The sequence below is a fragment of the Acanthochromis polyacanthus genome, chromosome 5 (genome assembly GCF_021347895.1).
Source record: "Acanthochromis polyacanthus isolate Apoly-LR-REF ecotype Palm Island chromosome 5, KAUST_Apoly_ChrSc, whole genome shotgun sequence".
NCBI classification, from domain to species: Eukaryota; Metazoa; Chordata; class Actinopteri; family Pomacentridae; genus Acanthochromis; species Acanthochromis polyacanthus.
This window is the reverse complement of record NC_067117.1, coordinates 28,350,119-28,376,766: the sequence shown is the minus strand read 5'-3', so window position 1 is coordinate 28,376,766 and position 26,648 is coordinate 28,350,119. Positions and strand designations below refer to the sequence as shown.

General features: G+C 39.2%; 1 protein-coding gene across 1 annotated transcript in view; it reads left to right on the top strand.

The window, feature by feature from the left end:
- Nucleotides 1-26,648, top strand: part of LOC110955772 (copine-9-like) — a 209,958-nt gene that overhangs the window by 147,171 nt on the left and 36,139 nt on the right. The window contains 10 exon segments of the mRNA XM_022200897.2: nt 4,895-4,958; nt 7,096-7,199; nt 8,379-8,483; nt 10,810-10,850; nt 16,009-16,010; nt 16,013-16,084; nt 16,443-16,496; nt 16,696-16,757; nt 18,924-18,970; nt 20,754-20,935. Coding sequence (XP_022056589.2) covers nt 4,895-4,958; nt 7,096-7,199; nt 8,379-8,483; nt 10,810-10,850; nt 16,009-16,010; nt 16,013-16,084; nt 16,443-16,496; nt 16,696-16,757; nt 18,924-18,970; nt 20,754-20,935 — 733 coding nt within the window.

The window sequence follows — 26,648 nt, the reverse complement described above, 5'->3', positions numbered from 1 at the left end:
GTGAAAATTCAAGTAGTTATTGAAAGTGCAGGTAACAGGTTGAGGTTTCCGAAAACTTCTAAAACACAACAAAGGAGCAAAAAAGTACTAAAGCATTAAATGAAAATAGTGGAATGAAATCCATTTGGACAGGTGAGGTACACTGGGGATGAACACGGGTAGCAGGGAACTGACAGATGACCTGACAAACCCCAAAGGAGAAGCACCAAACTAAATCCACCAGGGAGGAAAAGGTAATTGGGAACAGGTGGAAACAATCAGGGAAGAGCAGAACATCCCTGCTTTCTAAATCACATATTTTCCTTTTTCCTATCTGTAGGTATTACAGCTGCCCTTACAAAGTTTGCACTGTCGCATGGTAGTATGCACACAATTTGCTGTTGCGCCTGAAGCGTTGACCGCCTTGCTCATGCATCCATCGCAGTCTATAGTGTGAAATCATCTGTCAGTCTGCTCAAGCTTGTTAGTTGTGTGAGACGTATGTATGTGAGACACATGCATGTGACAAATCTTCTGTTGTGCAGAGGATTGTGGGTCAGAACGGTCAGAAAAGCATGCTGGCTTCCATACTGTAAATTGACATTCTGGTATTTTTTGACACACTGCATTTGACAGTAAAAATATATTTTTTCTGGCAAACTATAGAGTGTGGCAGTATTGTCAGTCACAGAGGTGGGAAAACAACGAAAAGAGGAAGTAAAACATGACTTGAAAACACGAATAGAAATGATCCTACAAAATAAAACACTGAACTACAAAAGAACACCAAAGAACATAAAAACCTGCCCAATTATAACTTGTCTATGGTGAGCGATCATATGGTGCTATCAGATCCATCCATCCATCATCTATACACCACTTAATCCTCATTAGGGTCACGGGGGACTGGAGTCTATCGCAGCTGATGTACGGTGAAGGCAGCGGACACCTGGACAGGTCACCAGTCTATCACAGGATAGAGACAAGCAATCAAACTCACATTAACACCTACAGACAATTTAGAATCGCCAATTAACGTCAGCGTGTTCTTGGACTGTGGGAGGAAGTCAGAGAAAACCTACACATGCACAGGGAGAACATGGAAACTCCACGCAGAAAGATCCCACGAAGGCCGAGACACGAACCAGGTGTCTTCTAGCTGCAAGTCAACAGTGCCAACCAAGCTACTGTGCAGTTCCACGTCAAATTCATATTTCACGTAAAAAACAAAACTGTCTTTCAGGACTTGCTACTAGATCATTTCTTTGGTTTAGTATTTAAAATGTCAAATACGACTGTAGTCCAGCACTGTAACATAGATGTTGGTAAAACATCACCATATTATGTCATAATGAGCAAACACAAAGTTTCAAAACCACAATGGAGACTCGTACAAGTGAATCTCGACAACACATGTGCAAAGCCATAGAAAGGAAATACTTCATTAGTAACTCAACACATGTATTACTAACAGCATGTGATTTCTCTGTGTGTATTTATGTTGATCTGTTGTCTGCTGGTTGGTCGATTCACTACTTGGATCCAGACTGTAATATCTCCACGTCTAAATGGATGGTTTGCCATGAAGTTTAAAATTTATACAGATATAATGTTCTGGATATACTGGCGCGAAATTCAATACCAGACATTCCTACAATAAAATGAATCCTAATGGTGGTCAAACCACTCATCTAGCAGCAACATGAACTTCAGATTTGTGGCCTCAAGGGAAACGTCTTGACAACTCTTGGTCGAATTGCCGTGACATTCGATTCACACATTCATGTCAGCCTCAGGATTAAAATGCTAAAACTAAGAGGGTGAACATGGCAAATTTTGTGCCTGCTAAACATCAACCTGTTAGCATGATGACATTAGCATGTAGCTTCAAGTACCACAGATTAAGCCTTATAGATCTGCTGGCATGATTCTGAATTCTTAGTTTTGCTGCACTGAGAATGACCTTTTTTTATACCTTTTAACCAAATACACATGATTGTACGACTTACAGTGTGTGTTTGAAGCGATGAGGGGCTTTACCCAAGGTGCTGAAGGACTGTAGAGCATCTGGAGTGCAAAATATCTTGATGGAAATTCAATACTCTGCTAGTGTCCAGGAATTTGTGCCCAGACTGGTTCCAATAACTGCAACAACAAAAAAAACAATAAATTAACAAACAGTTTGCTGTACAATCAGATGATAATTTGTTTTGTATTCAGTTTGATTTCTTTACTTCCTTCTGTCATCTGTGCAGTTTTCATTTGTTCCTCGGTTCTCTTATTACTGTTTTCATGAATTTAAGTCATGCAGCTTCTTGTAAGTTAAAACATTCTGCTAATAGAGGTGACTTTTTGTCTCAGTTTGAGCCACAAAATGAGCTTGTCTGCCTCTAAAATTTCTTGTGTTTCGGAACACACCTTGAGAGAAGATACAAGTTTAGAAGAAGAGCAAACAATCTTGAAAAGTTCAAAGCAGATTTATGAGAAAGTAAAGAAAGTGCATGATCATCGCCTATAATGGAGCGTCACTTCCAGCAGCTGTAAGGCAGAGAAAACAGCACAGAACTCCAGCTGCAGCCGGTGATTTCTCCTTCTGAGAAATGACTGCAGGACTTGTTTTCTAATCCAGATCCAATTTCGATACAATTACCAAGATCGTTCCATAATTCATCACCGAATGAAAAGTCCTGTCTTCCCAGAGAGAAATTAGGAGACGGTTGTGATTAGACGGAACAAACAAACATTTAATCCCCTTTAAAAGAGAGCCTCTAGACAAAGGTGACATACTCAAACAAATGACATATAAAACACATTGTGCAGTCCTTTAGGTTTAAACCTCTGATTTCTAGTGGCTGCTGGTGCCTTTGCTATCAAATTATGTGCAGACCATTTGATGCAAAACCAAACAGAAATCTTCCAGAACCCCCAAATTTTATACCAGAATCTCTACAGCTGTTGGTGTCAAAATTTGCATTTTCAATCAGACAGCAATATAACTAATCTTACTGACATTGGGAGGACACCAGAGAACATTAGAATCAAACTATAGTTTGTCATTGAAGAGGTATATTTTTTGGCGAAGAATCTCAGGTCAACTATGAAGAATGGTGGAAATGTTGAGGTTAGATTTTTTTATTGGTGCCACAAGCACAGAAACCAAATACTCCTGGAGATTAAATGACAAACTCATAGAAGCATGTTCTGACCTTTCATTTGTCTGTGCCTTCTAAAATGATTTTAAGGATGTTTTGAGGCTGAATCTTTAGAGGTCTTGTGGTTGCACTTTTACACAATCTATTTTTATTGTTTTCGAGGGCATAGTGCACAGATTTACCAGCACGGTTTGCACATTATTTTTTTTCTTGAATGTAACATGTGTGAGGTACTGGATAGCTTGAAATTCCCCAAGAGGAAGAATAAATTATCTGTCTGTCTTGAGCAAGTTCATTGACTTTTGCTCATTTAGTCATTTTATGTGTTCCATCTTCAAACAAAAGTTTAAACAGCAGCAACTAAATGCTTTTGTTGACAATCATCATGCATGTGTCCTTTTTACTTTTGATGCCTTTAACAATTTAGAAGAAATTCAAAAGTTGCTGCTGTTAATGAGTTGCGCACAAAAGGTTTGAGCCGTTTAACTGGTGAGTTAATCCTCAGCTTGGTCACATTTGGCTTTAAAACAATGATGAGATAGATACCAGTATACAGATCAGTTTATATAAAACAACTTTAAATTCAGCTTTATTCAAATGACACAATGCAAGAAATTACAAGAAAAAGATGAGAATGCGCTGCTGGCCTGTTGGATGTCAGTTAGGGTTGTAGCCAGACAACTAAGTATCTGCAACTCCACCATTTGTCATCTAAGAAATCATTTCAGACAGCTGTTCATGTCTGACAGCGTCCCTTAAAACGTCCACCAACTTCACCAAGCCTTTCAGAAAGAGTGGACAACATTTCACAAGCAGCATCGACAACTACATTAACTACATGTCACAGATTCGGGGCGCTACATGATACAAATGGTGGAAACATCCATTACTGACCTATGGTTTCTGCTCTGTAAAGGACTCTTCACCTTCCCATTATCATTTCCAATAAAGGCTGTTGTTTCATGAGATCTATACTGTTGTAGAAATGCTGTGTCTTGGAACAACAAGCTTCCCCCATGGTAAAAGGAACAGACGAGATTTAATAAAGTGTTGCAAACTGTGTTTACATTTTTATTCAGTATCTTTCAGCTCTCCCAAGTGTTTTCTACCAATATACAGCTGTCTGACTGTTACTGACTGACTTTTTATTGGGATATTTTTTATTTATTATTCTCTTGACTTTTCAAGTAATATTTCATTTCTTACTGTCAATATTCAGTTTTACAGCAGGTGTTGAGGCACTAAATTATCACAGACTAACTTCATAGCTCCATAAACTGCTGTTTTACTGCTGTTGTTTGTTTTCTTCTCTGTTTAATCAATTTCAATTCAGAGGGACTTTATTGGCACAAAGGTTTTCAAGAAATAATGTTAGCACAGAACCAATGCAATCCTCCCAAATATTTTGGCAGAACACACTAAAAATAATATAAGCATTAATATAATATTGAAATTGATCTCTATTAAATGTGGATGTACAATTTGTCATGCCCTGCCTACTTCTCCTAGTAGTATTTGTAACTTGGAGGCCTCATTTAATTCTTTTGTAATCTACTCTTACAGGATTGAACTTGTAAAGTGAATGTTCCTTATTTCAGTGAATGTTTTGCATTGTAGTAACAAGTTCATCTCTGCATCTTCACATTCACTGCCAGGGTTAAATTCTTTAGAATATACAGTATTTACTGTCATTGCGATTTGCAGTGAGATTGGACAGATTTCTTTCTTTAAGTTTTTTCTTTCTCTCTCTTCTCCTCCTTCAGTGGGATTCCTGGGAAGAAATGTGGAACAATCATCTTCACTGCTGAGGAGCTCAGTAACTGTCGGGTTAGTATCAGATTAGAGCCATACATACCTGCTGTTTAAAGAGTTTGAAATGGGGGTCGAAAAGTTAAGCGATATTGTCTGAGTCCTTGACGGTCACATTCTGTTTCCATTTTTAACTTTGCCAAATTAATTTAAATGACCACACAGGCTTCAGAATAATTTTAACATTTGCATCAGGCGAAGTCAGTTTGTACTTTTCCTTCAAAGTGACGACGACGGCTGCTCATGAATTATGTATCCGGTTTTATAGTTCACTTTTCTTGCCACGGTGGGTAAATAATCAGACACTCCAATCAAAGTGAGAAGACGCACGCACGCACACACACACACACACACACACACACGCACACACACGCACACACACACACACACACACACACACACACACACACACACACACACACACACACACACACACACACATGCACATCATGGGATGCACTTTAGCATGCAAACACATGCAATTACATCCATGCTAATAAATGATCTGATTACTGAGGAAGGAGTTTCCTGCAATGTATACGCAGAATTAAGTTGAACCTTCACTTCCATATCATGCAGATGAATGTTAAACTCCATCACACAGACCTCAAGGGCTTTAGAACTTGAAGATTATTCACTTTAATTACCTATGGCAGGAGAGGCCTGTTGGAGTTATTGTACAAAATTCTGTCTCTGGAAGAAATATCTTGTAAATCAAACATTTTTAATAAAATCCAAGAACACGAAGCGCACCAATGGAGGGAAAACCACCCTTACCAACTGACTGATCAAGAACCGACCCAGCCGTTGTGTGGTCGATCAGGAGGACTTCTTCAAGCCCCAAGATCAGATTGAAGTTGGTTAAACAGTACAATGTCATTACTGCCATAGACTTGAGTGCTATGTTGGCATTGTGCTGCATTGTGGAAGAACCTGGCGAAGTTTAAGAAGTTTCATAGCAATATGTCTGTGTAGGTTCTCAGTCATCCCGGTCATGGTAATCGTTGGAGCTCCAGTAGAAATGAACTGGACTTCTCTCTGAGATTCTTGAAGATGTTTGACCTCTCACCCAAGAGACGTCTTCACTTTCAGCTCATGTCTAGTGATGACCAGGCTCTCATGCCTCGAGGTGTGAATTGTTGTGAAGCCAGAAGGTCCACCAACAACTACAGCAATCATGTTCATTTAGCTTCCAGTTTATGGCAGTTAAATGAGGTTAATGATTCTCTTGATAAAATCTTCCTGAAGGCCAGCCACAAGGAGGAGGAGCAGATTTGCATCTGTATTGTGGAGGACTTCCTGCTCTATACATACAAATCTTTGATTGACATGAACCAGCATTACTTTATTTCCATCCCGTATGAAAAATGAGGAGGTCTGAGAATTAGACCCCTAAGCCTGCTCAGTGGCCATTTCTGACCCATGCATTTGCAACACAAGAACATCATGGACTTTTGACCTTTTACAAGTGATTATTTTTTTAGATGTATTTCTTACATTAGTCAGAGGGGGGTAATACTTTCTGCTGCACATATGCATTGCCTAGGTCTTCCATTAATGCAAAAACTCGGATGCTTGCCATTTTAGAATTTCCTTTAAGCATTTATCAGCCACAACCTCTGTGGACGTGGATGTGCTCTTTTTCTAAAGTGTTGATTTTGCTCCTCTGACATTTGTCACCAAGTCCCAGGTGTAAAGCTGAACTGAAAAATACAAACCCTAGAACTGGACAAACTTAGCATTTTACCACTACAAGTGCTTTAAACAGTCATAAACACTATGTGCAACTGAACCTGAAAAATGACAGTCCTGCATAAACACCCTCTTTGTTAAATGTTTGATTATTGTTTATATTGCTGTTGAATTGTATGGAGTTACACTGATAACTGATTCTAACAATCTGTTCTCAGTGGTTCTTGACCTTTGCAACCCTTGGGCATTCATTGTGCTCACCCACAACACCACAGCGGCAATAGCTCCCGACTTTGTAATAAGCAAAATGGAAGTTACTTATCTTTTTTGTCATCTATGGGGCTGATACTAGATGCCCCATGCCCCATTCTGGGCTGATTCAACCCAGAAAAAAAGATTAACTGTCAAGGTAAAAGATTTGGAAAAAGTAACGGAAGGTGACAATCTGTTGCTGTTCCCACAGGACATCGCCACCATGCAGTTCTGTGCCAACAAGCTGGATAAAAAGGATTTCTTTGGCAAGTCTGACCCGTTCCTCGTCTTCTACCGAAGCAACGAGGATGGGACGTAAGTGTGTGTGTGTTTGTCAGGGGTGTGTGTTTGTACAGCAAAAGGATGTACAGTCACTCTGACAGTCCATCTGTTGGTCCTTCAGCTGAGGCCGACATGCTGCTCCTCTGTCACAGTTCTTCCCTTGTTAATGCTGACAAGTGGAAATCTGCCAGCAAGTAACAAGATGGAAGAACTGGTTATTTTATACAGAAGTGATGAGAACAAACTTTTTATGAAACTGGAAAGTTATCAACTGCTGTAGACAAAGTTTACATGTGACTTTTTGTCCATCAGTTTGAGCAAAATAGAGCAACACCGACAACTTCTTTGACATGGTGTCAGTTAATTTGGATCTGACTGCAAGTAAATGTTTAGTAAATCTTAAATAAGTTCAATCAAACAGTCTGCATTAGCTTTGGTGAAATCAGTGTCATGAAACATGTTGCTGTTCATGGGTCGTTCCTTTTGCCACCTAAAATATTGTATTTATCCTGAAAGGGCTGTTGATGTAGAACGTATAATTTTTAAAGTGACGAGATTTTCCCACAAGTGAGAATTTGGTTAGATAAGTGCAAACTGACCAGTGGACCTACTATAATAATGCATCATATTTTATAACCTAGTTTTACCTTATTTGTTTTAGTCTTTTTAAATTATTGTTGACATTTTTTGCCACAGTCCATATAAATAAGAAATCTGGAGAAAGAACCAGGGAAACTGGGAATCAAACCACAGGAAAATGAAAACTAAAGAAACGGGCCAAAACTGTACATAAGGTCCACACTTTTTGGTGCTATTTTGTTCTTTAACAATGTTTAACCTTGCCATCATACTACTTTTACACTTTTTAAATAAGCCAAAAAGTAAATAAATCACATGTAGCTTTAAGTTTTTCAGACATACTGTTCAGCATCAAAACCATCTGTGAGCTTGGACTCTTTCTGCTAACGCATGTCTAATGCATTTTATTCAGCTGGCACTTTTTTCAACAGACTGTCTGGATCACTTTATGCCTACATGTGAGTACTCACCCAGGGGGTAAAACTTTCAGACAGATATACACATTTTCTTTACGGTGAACTTCACATACTGCAGCATATTTCACAGATTTCTTGGCCACCCTAGCTCCTACCAAACTATATCTTTTCTGACTTTTCATTCCCTCCATGTTGAGCCTTCTCTTTGTGTTTCCAGGTTTACCATCTGCCACAAGACTGAGGTGATCAAGAACAATCTGAACCCGGTTTGGCAGTCGTTTACCATCCCAGTTCGAGCACTTTGTAATGGAGACTATGACAGGTGAGGGGACAGAGGTCGAAAAGTTTCTTTTACAGCACAGAAGCATGAGATCACCTAATATGCTACATTTCTTAGTAGCTGTTAACACTAGAGGGAGGATGCAGTATATAAAGATGTGAGAAGCAGCAAAGACGAGACTCTGTGGTGGTCAGAATAATGCCAGCAGTCGGCCGTGCAGTTAGTCTCAGGCCAGTGCTGGTGTTATTGAGACCAATATGGAAGTAATGCAACAGGGAATACACACACTCAAATATCTGTATTATGAAGACGTCTGTGTTGTTGATATGTTGATCTCCTACAACATAAAAAAACACTAGCCTGGTGATGTTTAAGTCCCCTTTGCGTCATCAAAACAGCTCTAACAAGTTCAATATCCCTCGAAAGTCAAATTACTTGAAATTGTTTAGCCTCCCAGTCATTGTATTCTAGGTAGAACAATTGTGTATTTGCTCTTATGAACAATTAAAAATCAAAACTTTAGAAAGAGTATATTGAATATACAGACCTAAAAGTATAAACTCATTGCAACAAAAGTGAATACAATGATGATGACTTTTGGGGGTGGCATGGGTCAGTGGCTGTCTTGTAACCGGAGGGTTGCCGGTTCGATCCTCGGCCCGTCGTGCTCATGTCGAGGTGTCCCTGAGCAAGACACCCCTAATTGCTCCTGGTGGGTCGTGTTTAGCACTTTGCATGACAGCTTCCGCCATCAGTGTGTGAATGTAACGTATCATGTAAAGCGCTTTGGATGAAAACGCTATATAAATACAACTATTTACCATGATGACTGACACACAACTTAGAAATCTTGTCATCAGTGAAACTAAAGTGTGAAAACCTCTGATTTCCAGTCAGCCTAACTGCATGAACATGAATGGAAAATTAACTTTAAACACCAGAACCTGCATAGTTTTAGACTTTTGGGAGCTTCTGTGACAGCTGGACCAGTAGGTTCTTTTTAAGCCCTGAGATCTCTCCAGGGGTGTAGTCCGTTCACAAGGGACCTCCAGAGAACCCCATCTGGGACTTTTCCTTCCAGTTGGGTCCAGGCCTACCTGAGCGTCTAGATGTCCACTTGTAGAGCCCTTTACCAGGTGTTCTTTGGTCTTTTCTTCTCTTTCTTTGGGGTTTCTATGTATGCTCAATCCAGCGCCATCTTTATATTCAGATTTCTTCTTCTATTGGTAATTGCTGTGTTTTCAACCATAGATCAGTGTTACTGATCTTATTCTGCAGGGTACCTTGAGGATCTTTCTTGAGCAGTTGTTGATGAAGGTCTCTACTTTACTGATCATATTTTTTGTCACTGTCAAGGTTTCAGAACCATAAAGGAGTACTGATTTCATATTGTAGCTGAAAATCCTTACTGCTCCCAGTAGGTTGATTTGTTGAGGTGCTGGAGTCTTAATGGGCAGTTTTGCCTGCCTGGAGCATTTGGGCTCGGTAGTCCTGGGCTATAAAAGGCCAAAGTCATCCTCACAATTACACCACTGATGCCACAGATTTCCATCTTCATTATTATTTACTGAATAGTCTTCTGCTGGCAATTCACACATCTTTTCCCATTTTCGTCACACCCTGTTTGCTAAGTTATGACACATAGTCTCAATCTGTATAGATGTCATTTAGAAGAAATGTAACAAAATGAAGCATTGCTACAGAACATGTAAAGAAGCCTGATGAATATTAGGAGCACATTCTGTGGCCAGATGAGATTAAGATAAATGTAATGATGTTAAAACGAGTGCATAGTCTGGCAGGGAAGCACAGCGGTGGGGGTGTGATGATGTGGGGCTGCATGACAGAAAATTGTGTTGTGGAGATGACATTTATAGATGGCAACATAAAAACCTTTGGATATATCAAAATATTGGTTGACAAAATGTCTTCCAGTCTGCAGAGGCTTGGCAGGAGAGGAATATTTTTGCACGATACCGTGTGACCCAAAGCTCACGACCAAAATCACACAAGAGATTGTAAAGAAGAAAACTATGACTCCTACTGCTGTGGAGCCTGTATTTTTAATATAATAAATCTAATAGGTAACTTTAAAATTGTAAATAGAGGCAAATACCACACTGTTTAACCAAGAAGTAATACCATCACTGTAACTGGGTCCCATATTTTACTGATCTGACATTTAAGTGATATTGCACTGCTACTCACTTTTGGTGTATACTGTGTATTGATCTGTGCAAAAGCCAGTATTAAATATCCCCTGAAGAAAAGCTATCTTCTTGATGTAATTTTCCCTCCGTCTCCTCTGTCTTTCTGTAAATCTCACCTGTCTGTCTCACCTCGACTCTTTCATCGCGCTTCCTTCCAGGACGGTCAAGTGGACGTTTATGACTGGGACAGAGACGGCAGGTGAGTTCTCTCGCTTGCCATTTCTATTTTTTTCTTCTTCTTTCATTTCATTTTCTGCTCCACATGGAATCTTTCAAATGTCACACCGTATTCTGTTGGGCTCAGAGCGTCTTATTGAAGCAGATGGATGGCTCCACCCACCGCCACATGCTGAGGTGTGAATCAGAGCTTGCAGGTGAAAGGTTACCGCTGAGTGGACAGGAGGTCAGCGTGTCCATGGCCTCTCCCTCTCTGCAAGAGCCCTGCTCACACATTTGTGGCTTTAATTGGAAAACTCAAGGGGCTTACTAGGCTGTCGCTGCTTTACTTACATTTCACTGGATTCATTGAAATTCTTGTGGTATTTTTATAACATCCTCAGCCCCAGATTTCAAACCGTCTATTCTGCAAAGTAAATGTTTGTCTTCCAGGATTCCATTAAAGTATATCAGGCTGACAGGCATGTTAATTCTGTTGCATGTTTGCACAGTCAGTTCTTTTTTTCAAGGTTTGATTCACTCTCCGGTTTTGTCTTTCTAGGCATCATGAAAAGAAGTGTTTATTTTTGACAATGAGCCTTAATCAAAGATCTCAGGCCTTAACTTTAAGGTTGTGACAAAAGAAACTCCTCTGTAATCATTGTGTCAGGCAGAGAAATGTTATTGAAAAAGCTAAAGGAAAACTTTTCTTCTGTTGGAAATCTGCAGACAAAACACGACAAATTTAGGCAGTGTCAGTAGTTGTATTAGAGGAGCACTTTGTTGTAGGAATATTTTCTGAACAGAAAATATTACAGCTGCCAACAATGTGTCAGCAGAGCAGCGCTGCACTGTAACAGGAACAAAGAGGGAATGCTTTGACATCAAGCTAAAAAAAAATAATGAAAGAGAGAAGTGGTCCATAACGACAGACTGTAGCACATTCATCTTGGCCTGTGCATATGCAACCTCAGTGGGCTCATTTTATAACATCAAATGAATGAATAACTAAGTAATGAATTGTACAAAACCAGTGGTGCCACCAGTGATGGCCCCAGGGGACCCCAGTGCCCAGGTTTCAATGAGTTCCACTGCAGGTAAAAGCAGCATTAGATGAGTGCCAGCTTTGTGTTGTGTCAGCGAGTTGGCTGTGAAGCCCATCAGCGCTTACAGGAAGCACAGAGAACACCTTTCAGGAGTTTTGCTCTAAATTTTGCAACTGTTACAAACTGAAGCATCTTTAAATATAGAATATTCAGGTCCCTCTATTCATTTTCTTTCGGGTTTACATCTTAGTGTTGATTTAGCCGCGACTTGTCCTGAAGTTGCTCTATAGTGGTCTTGGCTGTTTGCTCCAGGTGTTGCTGAAAGGTTGACTTGTCGTCGCAGTCCAAGGCCATGCACTGTCTAGAGAAGATTTCATTGAAGTTCCGCTGCCTTCTGACTGATCCGTCACTCAGTTCTGACCAGTCTCAGTGTCTCTGCAGCTGAAATCACACACGGCACCATGATTTACAGCAGGGATGCTATTAGCAGGTGATGAGCAGTAGCAGAAATGGTTTTGGAGTTCTGCTAAAGAGTTTTGTCTAATCTGACCAAAGAGTATTTTTTTCTGAACATCTTAGTCCTTAATATATTATTTGACATTGCCTTTGCCTTTTCCTCAAGAGTCATCTCCTTCTGTATAGCTCCATAAAGGCTTGGTGGAGGAAGTGCTCCTTAAATGGAATGGTTTGGAAAGGAATCTCTGGTTTCTTGATCAGCCCTTTTTGTTTGGTTATTATATTAAAGCAAACAAGATGTAATTCACCACAATTTGGTGCCACTGAAAAGGTTATATTACTTGTAAATGAGAGGTTTCAGTTCATTATAATTCTAAACATTTTCACTTGTTTATAATGGGTTGTTGAGTGTATATTGTTGGGGGGAAAGTGACATTTTTATCCATTTAAAAATTACATTTACAACACGATAAAGTGTGCACAAAGCGTAGGAGTCTGAATATTTTCCAGCAGGGAAGATGAAGCCAGACATTTTGTGATTATCCACATGCAAAATGACCTTTATACTACATCATCAAAACATTACCACCTGTTTAAATGTCGTACTTCTTTGTGTTTCTTCTGCACTGATTTCCATGTCTCTCTCTTTTTTTTTCTAAAATTTCTCCTGTGTTTCAGCTTTGGTAATTCTTCCTCTCCACCCCCCAGCTATATTCTGTCCTCCTTATTTCCCTGCTGGGAGATAAACTCGTTGTTTGCTCCTTAAGGATTCCCTTCTAAATACCAGTATTACACAGGCAGCGGTGGTGTCACGCACAGCTTCAGGTGGTGATATATTGAAATGCAGAGATGATCTGGGGCCATGCAGAGAGTTGATATTTACCAGTCGATGCTGGAGGGGATTTTTCTTGTTTACATGAAAATGATGTGTTGAACTCATTCCTCTGAGGGCTTCTCTCAAGAGAAAAAGATGAAATGGCCGCATTTCCATTCTGACAATGATGAAGTGCAGTGACCATGCCCTGGGAAAGTAATGAAATTACACACAAATTAAAATGTTGTTTCACTGTGAATTATTCAGGCTCAGTGCCATTTGATTTAATAGATGACCCCTGACTTTATCATCCGCCTAGCATTTACAATATTTTCTCTTTAGTTGATCATGTCACAGTGTGAGAGACGCACAATTACTCCTCATTCAAAACAGATGCCTTCATTATAACTCTCACAACCAGGAGCCTGAGTATGAGAGAAATGCTGGCGCCCTGCTTTAAGAGTGAATGAATTCTATTAATTGTGTAGAATTTGTATGTATTTGTTTGTTTTAAGCTCCATACTTATCTGATTTTTATTGGCAGAAGGAATGAAATCATGATTTTGTTTCTTGGCATACAGTAACAGCACTCCATACATGAATTATTTATATTATGTATGTATTTTGTTTGAATTCCCACCTAAAAATGTCCAGAAATTGAATCATAACAGCTACAAAATAGTGACACCAAAGTGTTAGGCTACATCTACATTCAGTGTCATGCTTAGCACCCTTTTTATTGCGTTAATCACTTAATTTTATTTTAGTTCATTTTTTAAGAACAGCATTGTCATTGAACCTTTGTTGTAAGATTGTTGTTCGAGCACTATTTACAGTTTAGACTGGGTTGAAGTAATGTTTGCAGCAGTTTTCAAATATCACTGTTGTCGAGGTATGTTCCCAGCATTGAGAATGTATGTTTACCCCTTGATGCCTGTTGTTGCAAATTTGCTTCATTCCACTTTCATTCAGACCGCAGCCGAGATAGTGTATCATTCCCCAATGCCGGTTTGTGTATATTCAGTACGTACCTCGGAACCTTTTGCAAACACTGGTTTCTCATAGGATCAGTCGGACTGGGACCCAATTATAGCTGCCATTATAATTATATATCTGTTCTATGTGTAGTAGATAAATTAACAATCTCCACTTATTTTAGCATCAACTGGAAAGCAAAAACACACAAAAATGTTTTTATTTAATTGTAAATAAATTCAGGCATCAAGGGGTTAAGTTGCATGAGCCTTTTTGATGAAGCTTTTGACATTTAGTGCAGCCGGCATTAGCAAAGACAACTTGAATGATTAAACAGAAGCAATAGAATGAACAAATAATACCCACTTATAGTCGATTGGGTCAGTTTATAACAATATCCTGCTGCTGATGTGCATTGAGATCTTTAATCTCCACACTGCCAGGGTTGCACTGCAGACGACAATTCATTTTGTATGAGGAGACCACATTCCCTATCCTGAAAAAGGGGGCTAACTTTGAGCAAACGACAATAACATTACTTCAGTCAGTCCAGTAGAAGAGAGGCAGGCAGTCAGCCCTACCTGGCAAATCAAATGTGAACGATCCACTTTTTTTTGCTACGAGCTTGGACATTCGTATTGTTTTCCCAAACCTCAAGCACTTGGCATTGTGTGGGGCTTCTGCCACACACAGTAGTAGCTTTTCAAAACATCCACCTTAAATTGTAGAATAAGAATGAGTAACCGAAGCAGAAGAAATGTCAGAATTAGATTCATTTCCAAGTTTAAAACCAGCAATCCCACACTTTTTATGCTGCCGGCAACCGAAGTGTCACCTCCAACCCTCTAACACTACAGAGTAAAGCAGGACTGCACACAAGGCCATTCACTTTATATTAAAGTGTTATTCTTAGCTTTACCTCTTTCCAGAATAAAACCTAATAAAAAAACACCTGGTGTTGCATATTTTGAATATTTTGTCAATGAAACCTCCAAGGGGGAGCTGGTTTGGACTCTGCTCTCCATAATAAAACTGCTAGAACACTTTGACATGGAACACAGTTCTTTTTAAAAGGATTAAAGGAACTTCAAAGAGCCCTCAGACACTTCCTGAAGTGTTTCTTTTTATATATATACCACTGATGATAAAGTTCACCTCCTGTGTGGACTTCTGTTCACAAAAGTAGCACCAAAATGGCTGGAACCCACAATGAGCTGGGCGTACAGCTTTTCTGTATCCACTGTGGTGTTGTGTCTGGGATTCATGAGATGATGACAATTTTGCTGCAGCTTCAATTGCAATGTCCTTTTTGAACATACCAAAACAACTACAACGATGGGGGGAACTGTGATTTGCTGGTGTGTTGCTGTTTGTTGGGTCAGCCCATATGGGGAAGTTTACTTTGATGGTAATGTTTGAGAGAAGAAGATCGATACCTGAAGAGTACAGTTTGATACCAGAACAATGGCACCCTTCTTTGAGATTGACCAATCAGTATCAATCCTAGCCAGCAGTTTCTCAGCTTCTTAAAAAATATATGTAATGTAGTTTTAATGCTTAGCTTCATTAATAATTCAGCAACAGTATCCCTACAGTGAAGCATGGTGGTGGCAGCACCATGCAGTGGGGGGGATTTCAGCAGCAGAGACGCTGACACCGGCCAGTAATAAGTGGAGGATCAGTCTGATAAAGCAGGATCACCATCCCCTGTCTAACTGGTTTGTTTTTATTGGATGAAGCCAATCCATAGATCAGTTATGCTTGGATTTCAAAACACTGGGATGCTGCCAACACAGTGGCTAAAGCACATCTTACCACAAAATATCAGACAGAATATCATATTGCAGATGTGCTACCATTGCAGTTTCTTTTTCTTTGACTCTGTCTATTCCTGTCTTTCTTCCTTCTAGTCATGACTTCATTGGAGAGTTCACCACCAGCTACAGAGAGCTGTCCAGAGGCCAAAGCCAGTTCAATGTCTACGAGGTAAAATGCAAGCCTAGCAAAAATAACAAGAAAATAAAAGAAACGAAAAAGTTGAACAGCTTGAAAAAGCAAGTAATTAAAATGGAATCATCAAAGATTGTCTCCCAAACTTTATTTTTCTGAGTGCGTAGGGAAAATCAAAATTTAACAATGTTTTGGGAACTTGGAACAACATCAATAGTTCCTTGACAGTCTTATATATTATTCATTTAAGTAATGTTTCTTGTATTATGAGTTCCTGCCTTCATCTGAGGACAATCTATTATCGACATCCACTCACAGGAGCAGAGAAATGTACTGAAAGCCTCAGATATGTTTGTTCAAAAGCTCATTTCTTGTTTCCCATCTTGTGGTTAAGGTTTTGAATCCCAAAAAGAAAGGCAAGAAGAAGAAATACGTCAATTCAGGGACGGTAAGACAAGTCCGAGTGCTTTTCAGCTGTCACGTTTCATGAACGTGACTCATAGCAGCTGTGATTTGTCACAACAGTAAACCGATGTTGTTTACCATGAGCCTCGATGTGATCCACGATCTTCATCCTCTCTCTTCTGCTCTTTTGTTGTTGTTGTTTTTTCCCTTCATTTTCTTTTCACTGCCTCGACATCTTCAAGGTGACTCTGCTGTCTTTCAAAGTGGAGTCAGAATGCACATTTGTTGACTTCATCAGAGGAGGGTAAGTACTCAGAAATGTTTTATCATGGCATAATGTGGCCTCACTTAAAGTCAGTGCATGCATAGAATTATTACACTAATTGGAATCTAATTTTTTTTTTAAAAAGGTGTAATGTTGAATGTAATGTCAAAATTGCATTGTCTAAAGGAAGCCATTAAAGTTATTTAGCGGTCATTAATTTAATGCATAATAACTTGTCTCTGCCTATCAAGCCTACACATTTAGAAGATTTTTTTTTTGTAAGAAATCAGTTCCTTCCTGCCTTAAAATGGCTGAGGGCAGATTTATGGTTTTGCCATAAAATCCCTAAGTATATCAAATTAGATTTCAAACTTGTGAAAACAGATTTAGACTTAGACTGACTTTATTAATTCCCAGAGGGAAATTCAAAATGTACTTTCTGCTCTGAAATGCTGGAGGCATGTTTGCTGAAGGTGTTGATTGACAGTTCCTAATGCACAGTATAAACGTACAAATGAACACAAGTTAGTTTATTTTGCATTTTCTTAGCAAAAAAATGGGGATCTAGTTATGAGTCAAGAATTTCCTGAGGTCGGTTCAGCATCATGGGAGGCTGTACATTTTACACAGGGTCATTCCATAAATTACAACCTCCTAGATCAATGTACAAGCAGATTATTGCAATCAAAAGTTACATTTTGCTGTAACCTCGAGTTGTGTGAGATGGCATCAATCCTTACGACAAATGCAAAATCCAAAGTGACGTACAGTAGTGGATGTTAGATTTAGGAGCGTTGATGAGCTGCAGGAAAGACAAAGTGCGACAGTATTTGTCTTTGTAATTTTTTTTTTTAATAAAGAAAATAAATGCGGAGTGAATATTTCAGCTGAAAGGCAGAGCTCTGACTCCAGGCTCGTGTTCAGAGGTCTGACCGAGATTCGAAAAATAAATGCAAACTTCTTTCACACAGCACAGCTTTGCATTTCTCATGAAGACAACACAGACTAGTCAGCCGAGGAGTCTCACGGTCTTGGTGTTTTTAGACCCTGGTGCTTGACACTGGTCTCAACATAATCACACACCATAACCAAATAGTAGAAAACATATTCAGGGTCAGGACTATTATGTGCTCTGGGTCAGACATGTCTGTGATCATCACATTACAAATACAATCCATCCAAGTACAAATGAAATTTTGCTACATCAGGGAGGAAGTGAGATGATGTTGTTACAGAGCTACAAAGTCCTCACAGGGTGGAGGTCGGGGTGGATAGATGGGAAGACGACACAAAAGACTGCTGCTGATTTTCGTGACGTTGCTGCTTTAAGCATTAAAACACATTGAAATGAGACAGAAAATGCAATAAGTATGGAAAAGCTAGAGGAGCTGCTGATGGTTATGAGTGTCGAATTTTTAATAAATTAAGGTATTGTAAGTTATAAACAAAGGTGTGATAGGTTTTAACATGTTGTACCACCGATGGGACTTGTGTTGTGTTTAGTTTGGTTACATCAAACTTCAAAATGTGGATTTATTCCAAGATAAATGTCAGCTGCCTTTTTGCTATTATGTGTTTTGTTTATTTATTCATTTATTTATTCTTTTTTGGGGGGTATTTAGACATTTTAGAGACTGGGAGGCATTCTGTAGTTATGGAGGAAGAATATCTTTTATGAGTCTGAAAAGCATTTCAACCTTCATGTTGGTAAATTGAAGTTCCACAAAGGATCAAATGGTTAACTGAGTAGATAAAATACGAAAAAATATTAATAACTGAAACATTTCATAGTCATTTGATATCACATTTATTTCTGTAGCAAACATTATGAGTGCCATTACAAGTTTCTACAATTTGATCTGAAAGCTGTTTTATTCTGTTCTGAAATGAGCTGAAATCAGTGGCTGCCCGCAAAGCAAGAAACTCTTTCAAAAATCTAAAATATGCTTTCAGTTTTTTCCAAAGCATGCACACTTTAATGTTGAATATCAGCACAAAACAGTGGTAAACAATTTGAAAGCACTCTTTGTGGCTTGTATTGTTAGAATCTCAACACTGATCTCTTGCCTTGAGCTTTATAAATGACAGCAGTGAGCCACTGATGAGTTTCTTAGTCTAGCCTGAACGATGAAAATACAGGGAAATGCTGAACCAGTTCTAACATCTCTGCTCTGAGTGATGCTGATGTGTTCAATCTCCCACCAGGACACAACTCAATTTCACTGTGGCCATAGACTTCACAGCATCCAATGGTAAGAAGCTATTTCATCTTCATGCCTGTAGGAAATGTCCACACATCTGCTGTTCAGTGAAAATGCTTTACCTACAACATCTTTTTTAGTCAGTTTTTACTTTCATCAGGGACTCTGTTTCTCTTGTGTTTGGGCCAAGAAAGGAAAGTGCTTATTTTAACAACATGCCATTGATACAGAATACATTTAGATATCTGTTTTACCAAAGTGAAATTGTATAAAAATGTTGTTAGCTTCCTAAATATCATCATAATCTAAGGCACACCGAGAATCAAAGTTCATTTTCATAGTTTACCTTGGCAATTTTTAACATTTTCCACTTAAATTATACACTTCTGTGCAGTCCAAAAAAAGAGAAAATTTTTGTCCTTTGTCCTAATCAAAACACTTCTCAGGCACAATAGGATCAAGCAGATAATATTACAGTTTTAATTAGTCTTGAAGTGCTGTGATTGGGTTACATTCATTGGCAACAGCAGTGTGAAATTTAGTTTTGGGGTAAGGCAAGCTACAATGTACAGCCTCAGTCAACGATCGAATATCCTACATGAGGAACTGCATCCCAGGAAATAAGAGGAATATTATTCAACAAGAATTTTGTTTAAGTAATTGAACCCAAAATAACCTGAAGGTCATGGTGCAGAAAGTTTTAAAATAAATAAACATGGGAGAATATAGAAAAAGAAACAAGGATTCAAGCTAGAATGCTAAAATTATCATTTCACAAACAGAGTGTAACAATTGGAATCCTCTACACATCAGTGATGTTATTAAAATTACACGTACAGAGAAGTTGGCTTAGCATAACCTGCAAACTCATTCACTGAGCTTATCCCACCTGTGCTTCTTGGGTTGTCAGCTGGCCTCCTTGACTGAAACGCTGAATATACACAGTATGTAGTGGAGGTGCTGCAGAAGGCTTAGAAGTGGGAGGACGATAGCCGAGCCGCCCTAGACAACCCACGGCAACGAATTTAATTCTCTGCCAGGGTGGGTCTAGTTACCCTCCATAAGGCTCGAGGTTGGATTCTCCTAAAACTGGCCGGACCAATCACCATGAAGTGTAGAGTCAGAAGGTGGGCATAACTAAGTGACGACAGAGGCGCGACGATTCTGACAGAAACAACCGGCGCACAATAAACAGTTATCTTTCGACTCGGCTTTGGCCACAGCCCTTAAAGATTTGAAGCTAAAATTCAACTTGAAAGATAAACAAAGGACGGCACTGAAGTGTTTCATTGAGAAGAAAGACGTATTTGGACTTATGCCGACGGGATATGGCAAATCCTTAATACACCAGTTGGCTTCGCTGGTTGGGAAGCTAATGGGACTTAGCCACAATCCGGCGCTCTAGGAACTACGTCAGCCTATTTGTTGCGTTGATTGGTTGTATACCTACCCAATTGCTGCAGAGTGATTTGAAAGACAACCTTTTAGCCCTCCTCCCTCCCTGTCGAGCGTTCCTAGACCCTTGTGTCTTAAGAGCTGGGTCTAGCGCGGCTAGGCTAGAGGACGAAGGAGGTGGGGAAAAAGACAAGGCAGGTCAAAGATTAACTGGCAAAATGTTAAAAGGAGCCTGGACTGACAGTTAGCTAAGTCAAAGAATATGGGCTTGGACTGGTTCTTTTAGTGTTGGAGGTGGTGATTGGAATTCTGCACAACTGTCTTCTTTCCTGCAATAATAATAATAATAATATTAATCCATCATCCATCCATCTATCCAGTCATCCATCAGTAATAATCATGGGCTAAGTAGGTGTATCGTAATTGCATGCCTTTACAGGTAACCCATCACAGCCCACATCCCTGCACTACATGAGTCCATACCAGATGAATGCGTATGCCATGGCCCTGAAAGCTGTCGGGGAGATTGTCCAGGACTACGACAGCGACAAACTCTACCCGGCATACGGCTTTGGAGCTAAACTTCCTCCAGACGGCAAGATCTCCCACGCTTTCCCACTGGTAAGAGATGGAGAGAGAGGGCTTGTTTTAACCAGGCAAACTGTAATAACAAGTACAGAGTGGTAGTTTGTGGGTACCTATAGTGTGCAGTAATTAAGACTCTTAGTTAAACAACTGAGCCAGTCATAGTGATGCATGGCAACAGTGGATACACAAATGGACAGCACTGCTCAAAGACGTTGTGGCTTCCAGACTTTTGCACTGAGATGGTGCAGAGCAACACAACCAAAACACCTCAAATCTAAAATGTCAGTGAAGCCATTTATACCCCAGTATTTATTTCAAGGTGTTTCAGTTGTATTTCTTGTGTACGCCACAAAGAGTAGCGTGCCATTTCATAAAAGGAGCATTTGCACCATAATGCGTTTCAAGACTGCAAAATGAAACCCCTGTTATCTTAAGACCAAGCCAAGAAAAAAAACACTTACTCACAGGACTGCTAAGCTGCTATAATCCTAAATGTCCTGCATTGCAACAGCACAATCCCAGCTCCTGATGGAATAGTCAGATTTTTGTTGAGTTGTAGGGGATTACTTTGCAGTAGACTGGTGTTATTTGCATGTGATTTAATGAAGGTGGGACTTCAGAAGTTGTAGATGTATTAACATATACAGCAAGCCCTTCTGCTGCCAGACAACTGCAGGGATTGAACAGACTTAAAAACAAGCTTCTCATACAGTATACAGCAGCTGTGGACAATAGAGACAGTGGAAATTGCTCATATTCAGAAAATGTATTGACCTTGAAGAGCCGTCCTGAAGATTTTCTTTGATGCTGATGTAAACACTATCTATTGATTTGTTCATTTGTTGTAGTTCATTCTTACTGGGGAAAATGTTTGGTGATGAAATTACTAAAATGGAAGCAGACTGGGTAAAATAGACCTGGTTCTGAGATGCCCAGTCTCAGCTAAAAGCATGAGAGCCACAGAGCACAGAAAAATGCTGCTTGTACCCTTTGAAAGGAGCAGTTTGAATACAAGTGCATGACATTTTGTGATATTCACTAAATAAGTGCTTTCCTTTTTGGACTCATACTAACAGAAACTTCAGTTAATCGTCTGTGTCACATGCCAACTACACTTTGCAATATAGTAGAAACAAGTTTGTCAAGTTGATTTTTTTTAAGAAAGGTTTTATTTGTTTAAGTGACATGTGTTACCTCAGACTAAATCACTGCTGGGATGTCAAATATGTCAGATGGTCATGGTGGCTGCTGATGGACAGGTAACTTACATTCTGGATCTTGTTCAAATTTGATCTGGGCCAAAAACACTCTGTTAGCAGGATGAGTTGTTGGTTTGTACACCACATGGGTACAAACACCCCGAACAGTGAAGCTCTAGTTCCAGTCCCAGCTAGATATACCACTTGATGCATGTTGGTCTTCTGCTCCCTTTGCCCATGTTTCTTGTCATGGAAATATTGCTAAAAACATGCATTACACTCAGAAAACACAAAACACCGGCTGGGTCATTGGCAATTTTACCTTTGTATACAGTATGAAGAATAATCTTACTCCTCTTTCCCCCAAAATGAATCAGAATGACAGCTTATTTATGCTGTGAAAGTGAACAAAAACTCTTTTCCACAGGTTTAACAGTTTTCCATACCACGTAAAAAGTCCTGTATTCTTTAGACAGAACCTCTTCTTGTAGATGAGCCTGAGGCATCTCTTTAGAGGGTTTGATTAAATTAGTTGAGTTTAGACTGAAACTCCAAACCTGGCCCAACCTGAGATCTCTATATTTAACTCTTGTTCTACAACGGAAAAAATCTCACATTAATGTAAGCAGCAGTCGACCTGTAACTCTGAACACATATGAATTTAGATTCTCTGGAATTCATTAAACATAAGATATGATAACCTAAGGGCTTTCACATTGTTGTCAGATAAAAATATATCCCGACCACCTTAGAAAGACACAAATTACCACCAATTGATGCAAAACCGCTAAAAAGAAACTCCAGTCAACTATAAAGAGGTGCAGAAATGACTCCAAACATCGGCCTAGTAAACAGTAGGAAACACAAAATGACTGCAAACAGCTGTTTTGAGGGTATTAGGTGAGATGTTTGCCTCTGAGCTAGCAAATTTACATGTTTCTGCAGTCCAAAGCGATTCAAGGACACAAGGAGGTTATTTCACAAAGCTATTAATCATTTATATTTAGCAATCATTCAAATTAACATTCAAATCAGGTAGATACTATATCAGTTTAAGCCAAATTACCCCTTGCAATGTACCGAATAACAAATACCAATTCAACTCGAGACAACTTAAGTAAACGAAAATAAAGACCGTATTATCCCAGAAGCTGTAGGCATTGTGGAGCCGTCTTGTGAAGTAGCTGACTGAGGCAGAGGAAAGGAACAAAAGGTGGGAGAAGAAAACACTGTGAATCATGCCCAGAGAAAAGAAGTTTATCTGTTTGATGGTAGAGGAGTGATGGAGACAGAATAGAGAGCAGACGGAGGACAGGCAGCGGTGTTGAGATGCATTTTGAGGTTGCGTTGCTTTTCTCAGTGTTGTCAGCCAATAAGACGGCAACAATAGCAATTAGCAAAGCAGCAGAACGAAAAAATAATGACTTACCCTTGGATTCCACACGACTGTCTCCTTGGACCGTTACTTTGGAAGAAACAATGAGAAAAGTGGGTTGGAGATAAACATGAAAGAGGAAAGTATTATATTTGGTTCTGTTCCAAGGCTGCAAGGGGAAATTAGTAGAGATTGTTTAAGAAAATGATAATATTTTCAAATCTTTTCACATGGCCGTAAATATCTCTGACACGCCTCGTGTGTTTCATTAGTGGAAAACTGGAGGCAGTTCTTCTAAAAGTTTCTCTGACCTGAAACTGTCATTTCCGTTCAGATTGATCAAACCCAATGATCCTCCTGGTTCCCTAAGGTCAGAAGTCAGCGGCAGACGATTATCAGCATCTTGCGAGTCGAGATTCATCACTTTGCATAACTTTCTTCTCATTTCTGTGGGAGCGGCAACTCAATCTTCTTTCCCAATTAGAGTTCACCTCAGCGTGACAAATCCCAGAGCTGCGTCATGCCAAGGCGACTCTAATTAGGAATCTATTGTTTGGGAACTGCTGTCAGCACAGTAAGCAATCTGGAGTTCATCAAATGTAAAGTTTTACTGTTTGGTTTTAAAATTTATGACGCATACAGGACAGCTTGTGAGTATAGTGAGATCTCAGTCACGAACAACAACACAAAGGAGTTTTTATTTACTCCAAAAATGGGGAAAATACAAAGCAAAGATGTCCTAAAGGAGGGCACCAAGAGGGACCTAACTCAAAATACTGTCTTTCAAGGTGCCAGAAACCAATTTGCAGAAACAAAAAGCTTTTTTTTTTCTACAGAAAAGCATTAAGAAGAAAGAAAAAGTGACTAGTAACTTGTCTGTTAGTTCTACAAAGAGACCACTGTTAGTTGTCTGTCCTTTGTGCTACCTTCTGCCTCATCAAGTTGGGAGTGGAAGAAGCTCCAAGTGCTCCTATTGGTCAAGCAAGTCATGTGAAAGTTGTCATATGAGTTAAGAGACTTTAATAATAAAAGTCTTACAGGCGTGTGCTTTTATAAGGACTGTAATACACTACGATGTAACAGAAAACCATCTGTTGTGCAATCTTTAGTTCCTGCACTCTCCATCTTTCAGGTCTTGCTATTACATATCATCTGAACATAGTAAAACTCAACCAGACCTCAACGATAAACTAAATTAAATGTCTCTTAAAGGGGCAGCATATACAGTATACTGGCTGGATAAAGCACCAACACACAAAAGAAATACACAATGACTGTGTCCAGTCAGAGGACAGTCAAAACAGTACAGAGGATTGTTGGCTGTCCTCTCCCCTCCCTCATGGACATGTACTCCTCCTGGTGCCTCAGCAGAGCTCAGAACATCATCAAGGACAGTTTACATCCCACTTCTCACCTTTTTGATCTGTTGCCCTCTGGAAGGCACTACAGATGCATTAAAGCAAGGACAAACAGACTTAAAAACAGCTTCTTTCCGAGAGCCATCACCACCCTGAACTCTCACATGTCCCATGTCCAACAGTCAGGCAACAATATAATGTAAAATGTGCAATATACACCATTAGCTCAATCACTCTGCTATTTATATTCACTGTTATTTATAATGTACATTTGTAAATAGTGTTTTGCACTATTTCTTAAGATTTTCTTGCACAGAAGATGAGAAGCTTTCCAATTTCGTTATACACTGTATAATGACTATAAAGCATATTCTATTCTATTCTATTCTATTCTATTCGGTATCGTCTATCGTCATTCTCTACCCCTTATCTAGGGAGGTTGTGTAATCATCGGAGTTTGTTTGTCTGTTTGTCTGTTTGTCTGTTAACAGCATAACTCAAAAGTTACGGACGGATTTTCACCAAATTTTTTACAGGATGTCCAGAAGAGCAAAAGTAACAATCGATTAGATTTTGGAGGTGATCCGGATCACTGTCTGGATCCAGGATTTTTTGAAGGACTCTGTACAATTGTGAGAGATGGCCGCCATGACTTTTTGAGTTATGCTGTTAACAGACAAACAGACAGACAAACAGACAGACAAACAGACAGACAGACAAACAGACAGACAGACAGATGGCCTGGCGGAGGTCTGCGCTCTCCGAGTGCTTTTCTAGTTATCTAAGCAACTCCACTTCCAAAAGACAGTACTGGTGTCTCGGCACTATTAATTACATAACTGCTGTCACTCTATTAAATTGTATCACAGTGAACCAAGCAGCATTTTTGTGATAAATTCATATTATACTAAGCGTATTTTCCAGAGTTAATAAATAAAAATAACATTTTGTTTTGTTTGTGTTGCAAGACATTGAATTTAAATGTTACTAATTGATGCATTTGTCTTATGTCAGTTGTCATTTGGACAAGCTACACAGGTAGAAAATATATATTCTGTAGAAAATATGTAAAAAAAAAAGTCTTTACACTATAAAATCGCCATTCACCTTTGACGCAATGCATGATGGTACATAAAGCTGGTTAGTGACCATTGACCGTATGCTACTTTTCATGGTGCATTGTGTGATACTTGTGAGTGCACTATAAAGGGTGTAACAATTGTAACTTAACCTTTGGACAGCTCTACAAAATGGCAAAGACACTATACAGTGTTTACAGACACAAGCAATGACAAAATCAGCAACAAACAAATGCTAGCAGTGTGCCGACTACTTAATAATAACCATTTACATAAAGAACTAAGTAAAAATAGTAGATAAACGTAAAGTTTACCTGTTATTTTTAAACTTTCAAACAAGCAACATAATTCCCTCAACGTTTCATAAATTTAAGACAATTATAATTTCATAACTTAACCTTTGAAGATATTAGTAAAACCAACTAAACATGTAGGTTCGTGTTCATTTATTTGTGCATATAAGAAAGCAATTATAAACCTAAACTGCTAAGTTGTTTAATTACCTGAAAGTTACCTGTAGATTAGAAACATGAGGCTGAAACTGAAGGTAAGTGGAAATAATTTTAAGCCTTTTGACTGCTGTTTGTATCTATATACAGTCCTTCCAGGATTTCGCGGGCGTTTTTCGTGATCGTTGCGGCTGAAAATGCCTGAATTCGCGGCAGCTTTTCTAAAAAATTGCGATAAAAGTTGCAATGTTTTAAGCTTATTTGTTGTGATGAAATTGCGGGAGAC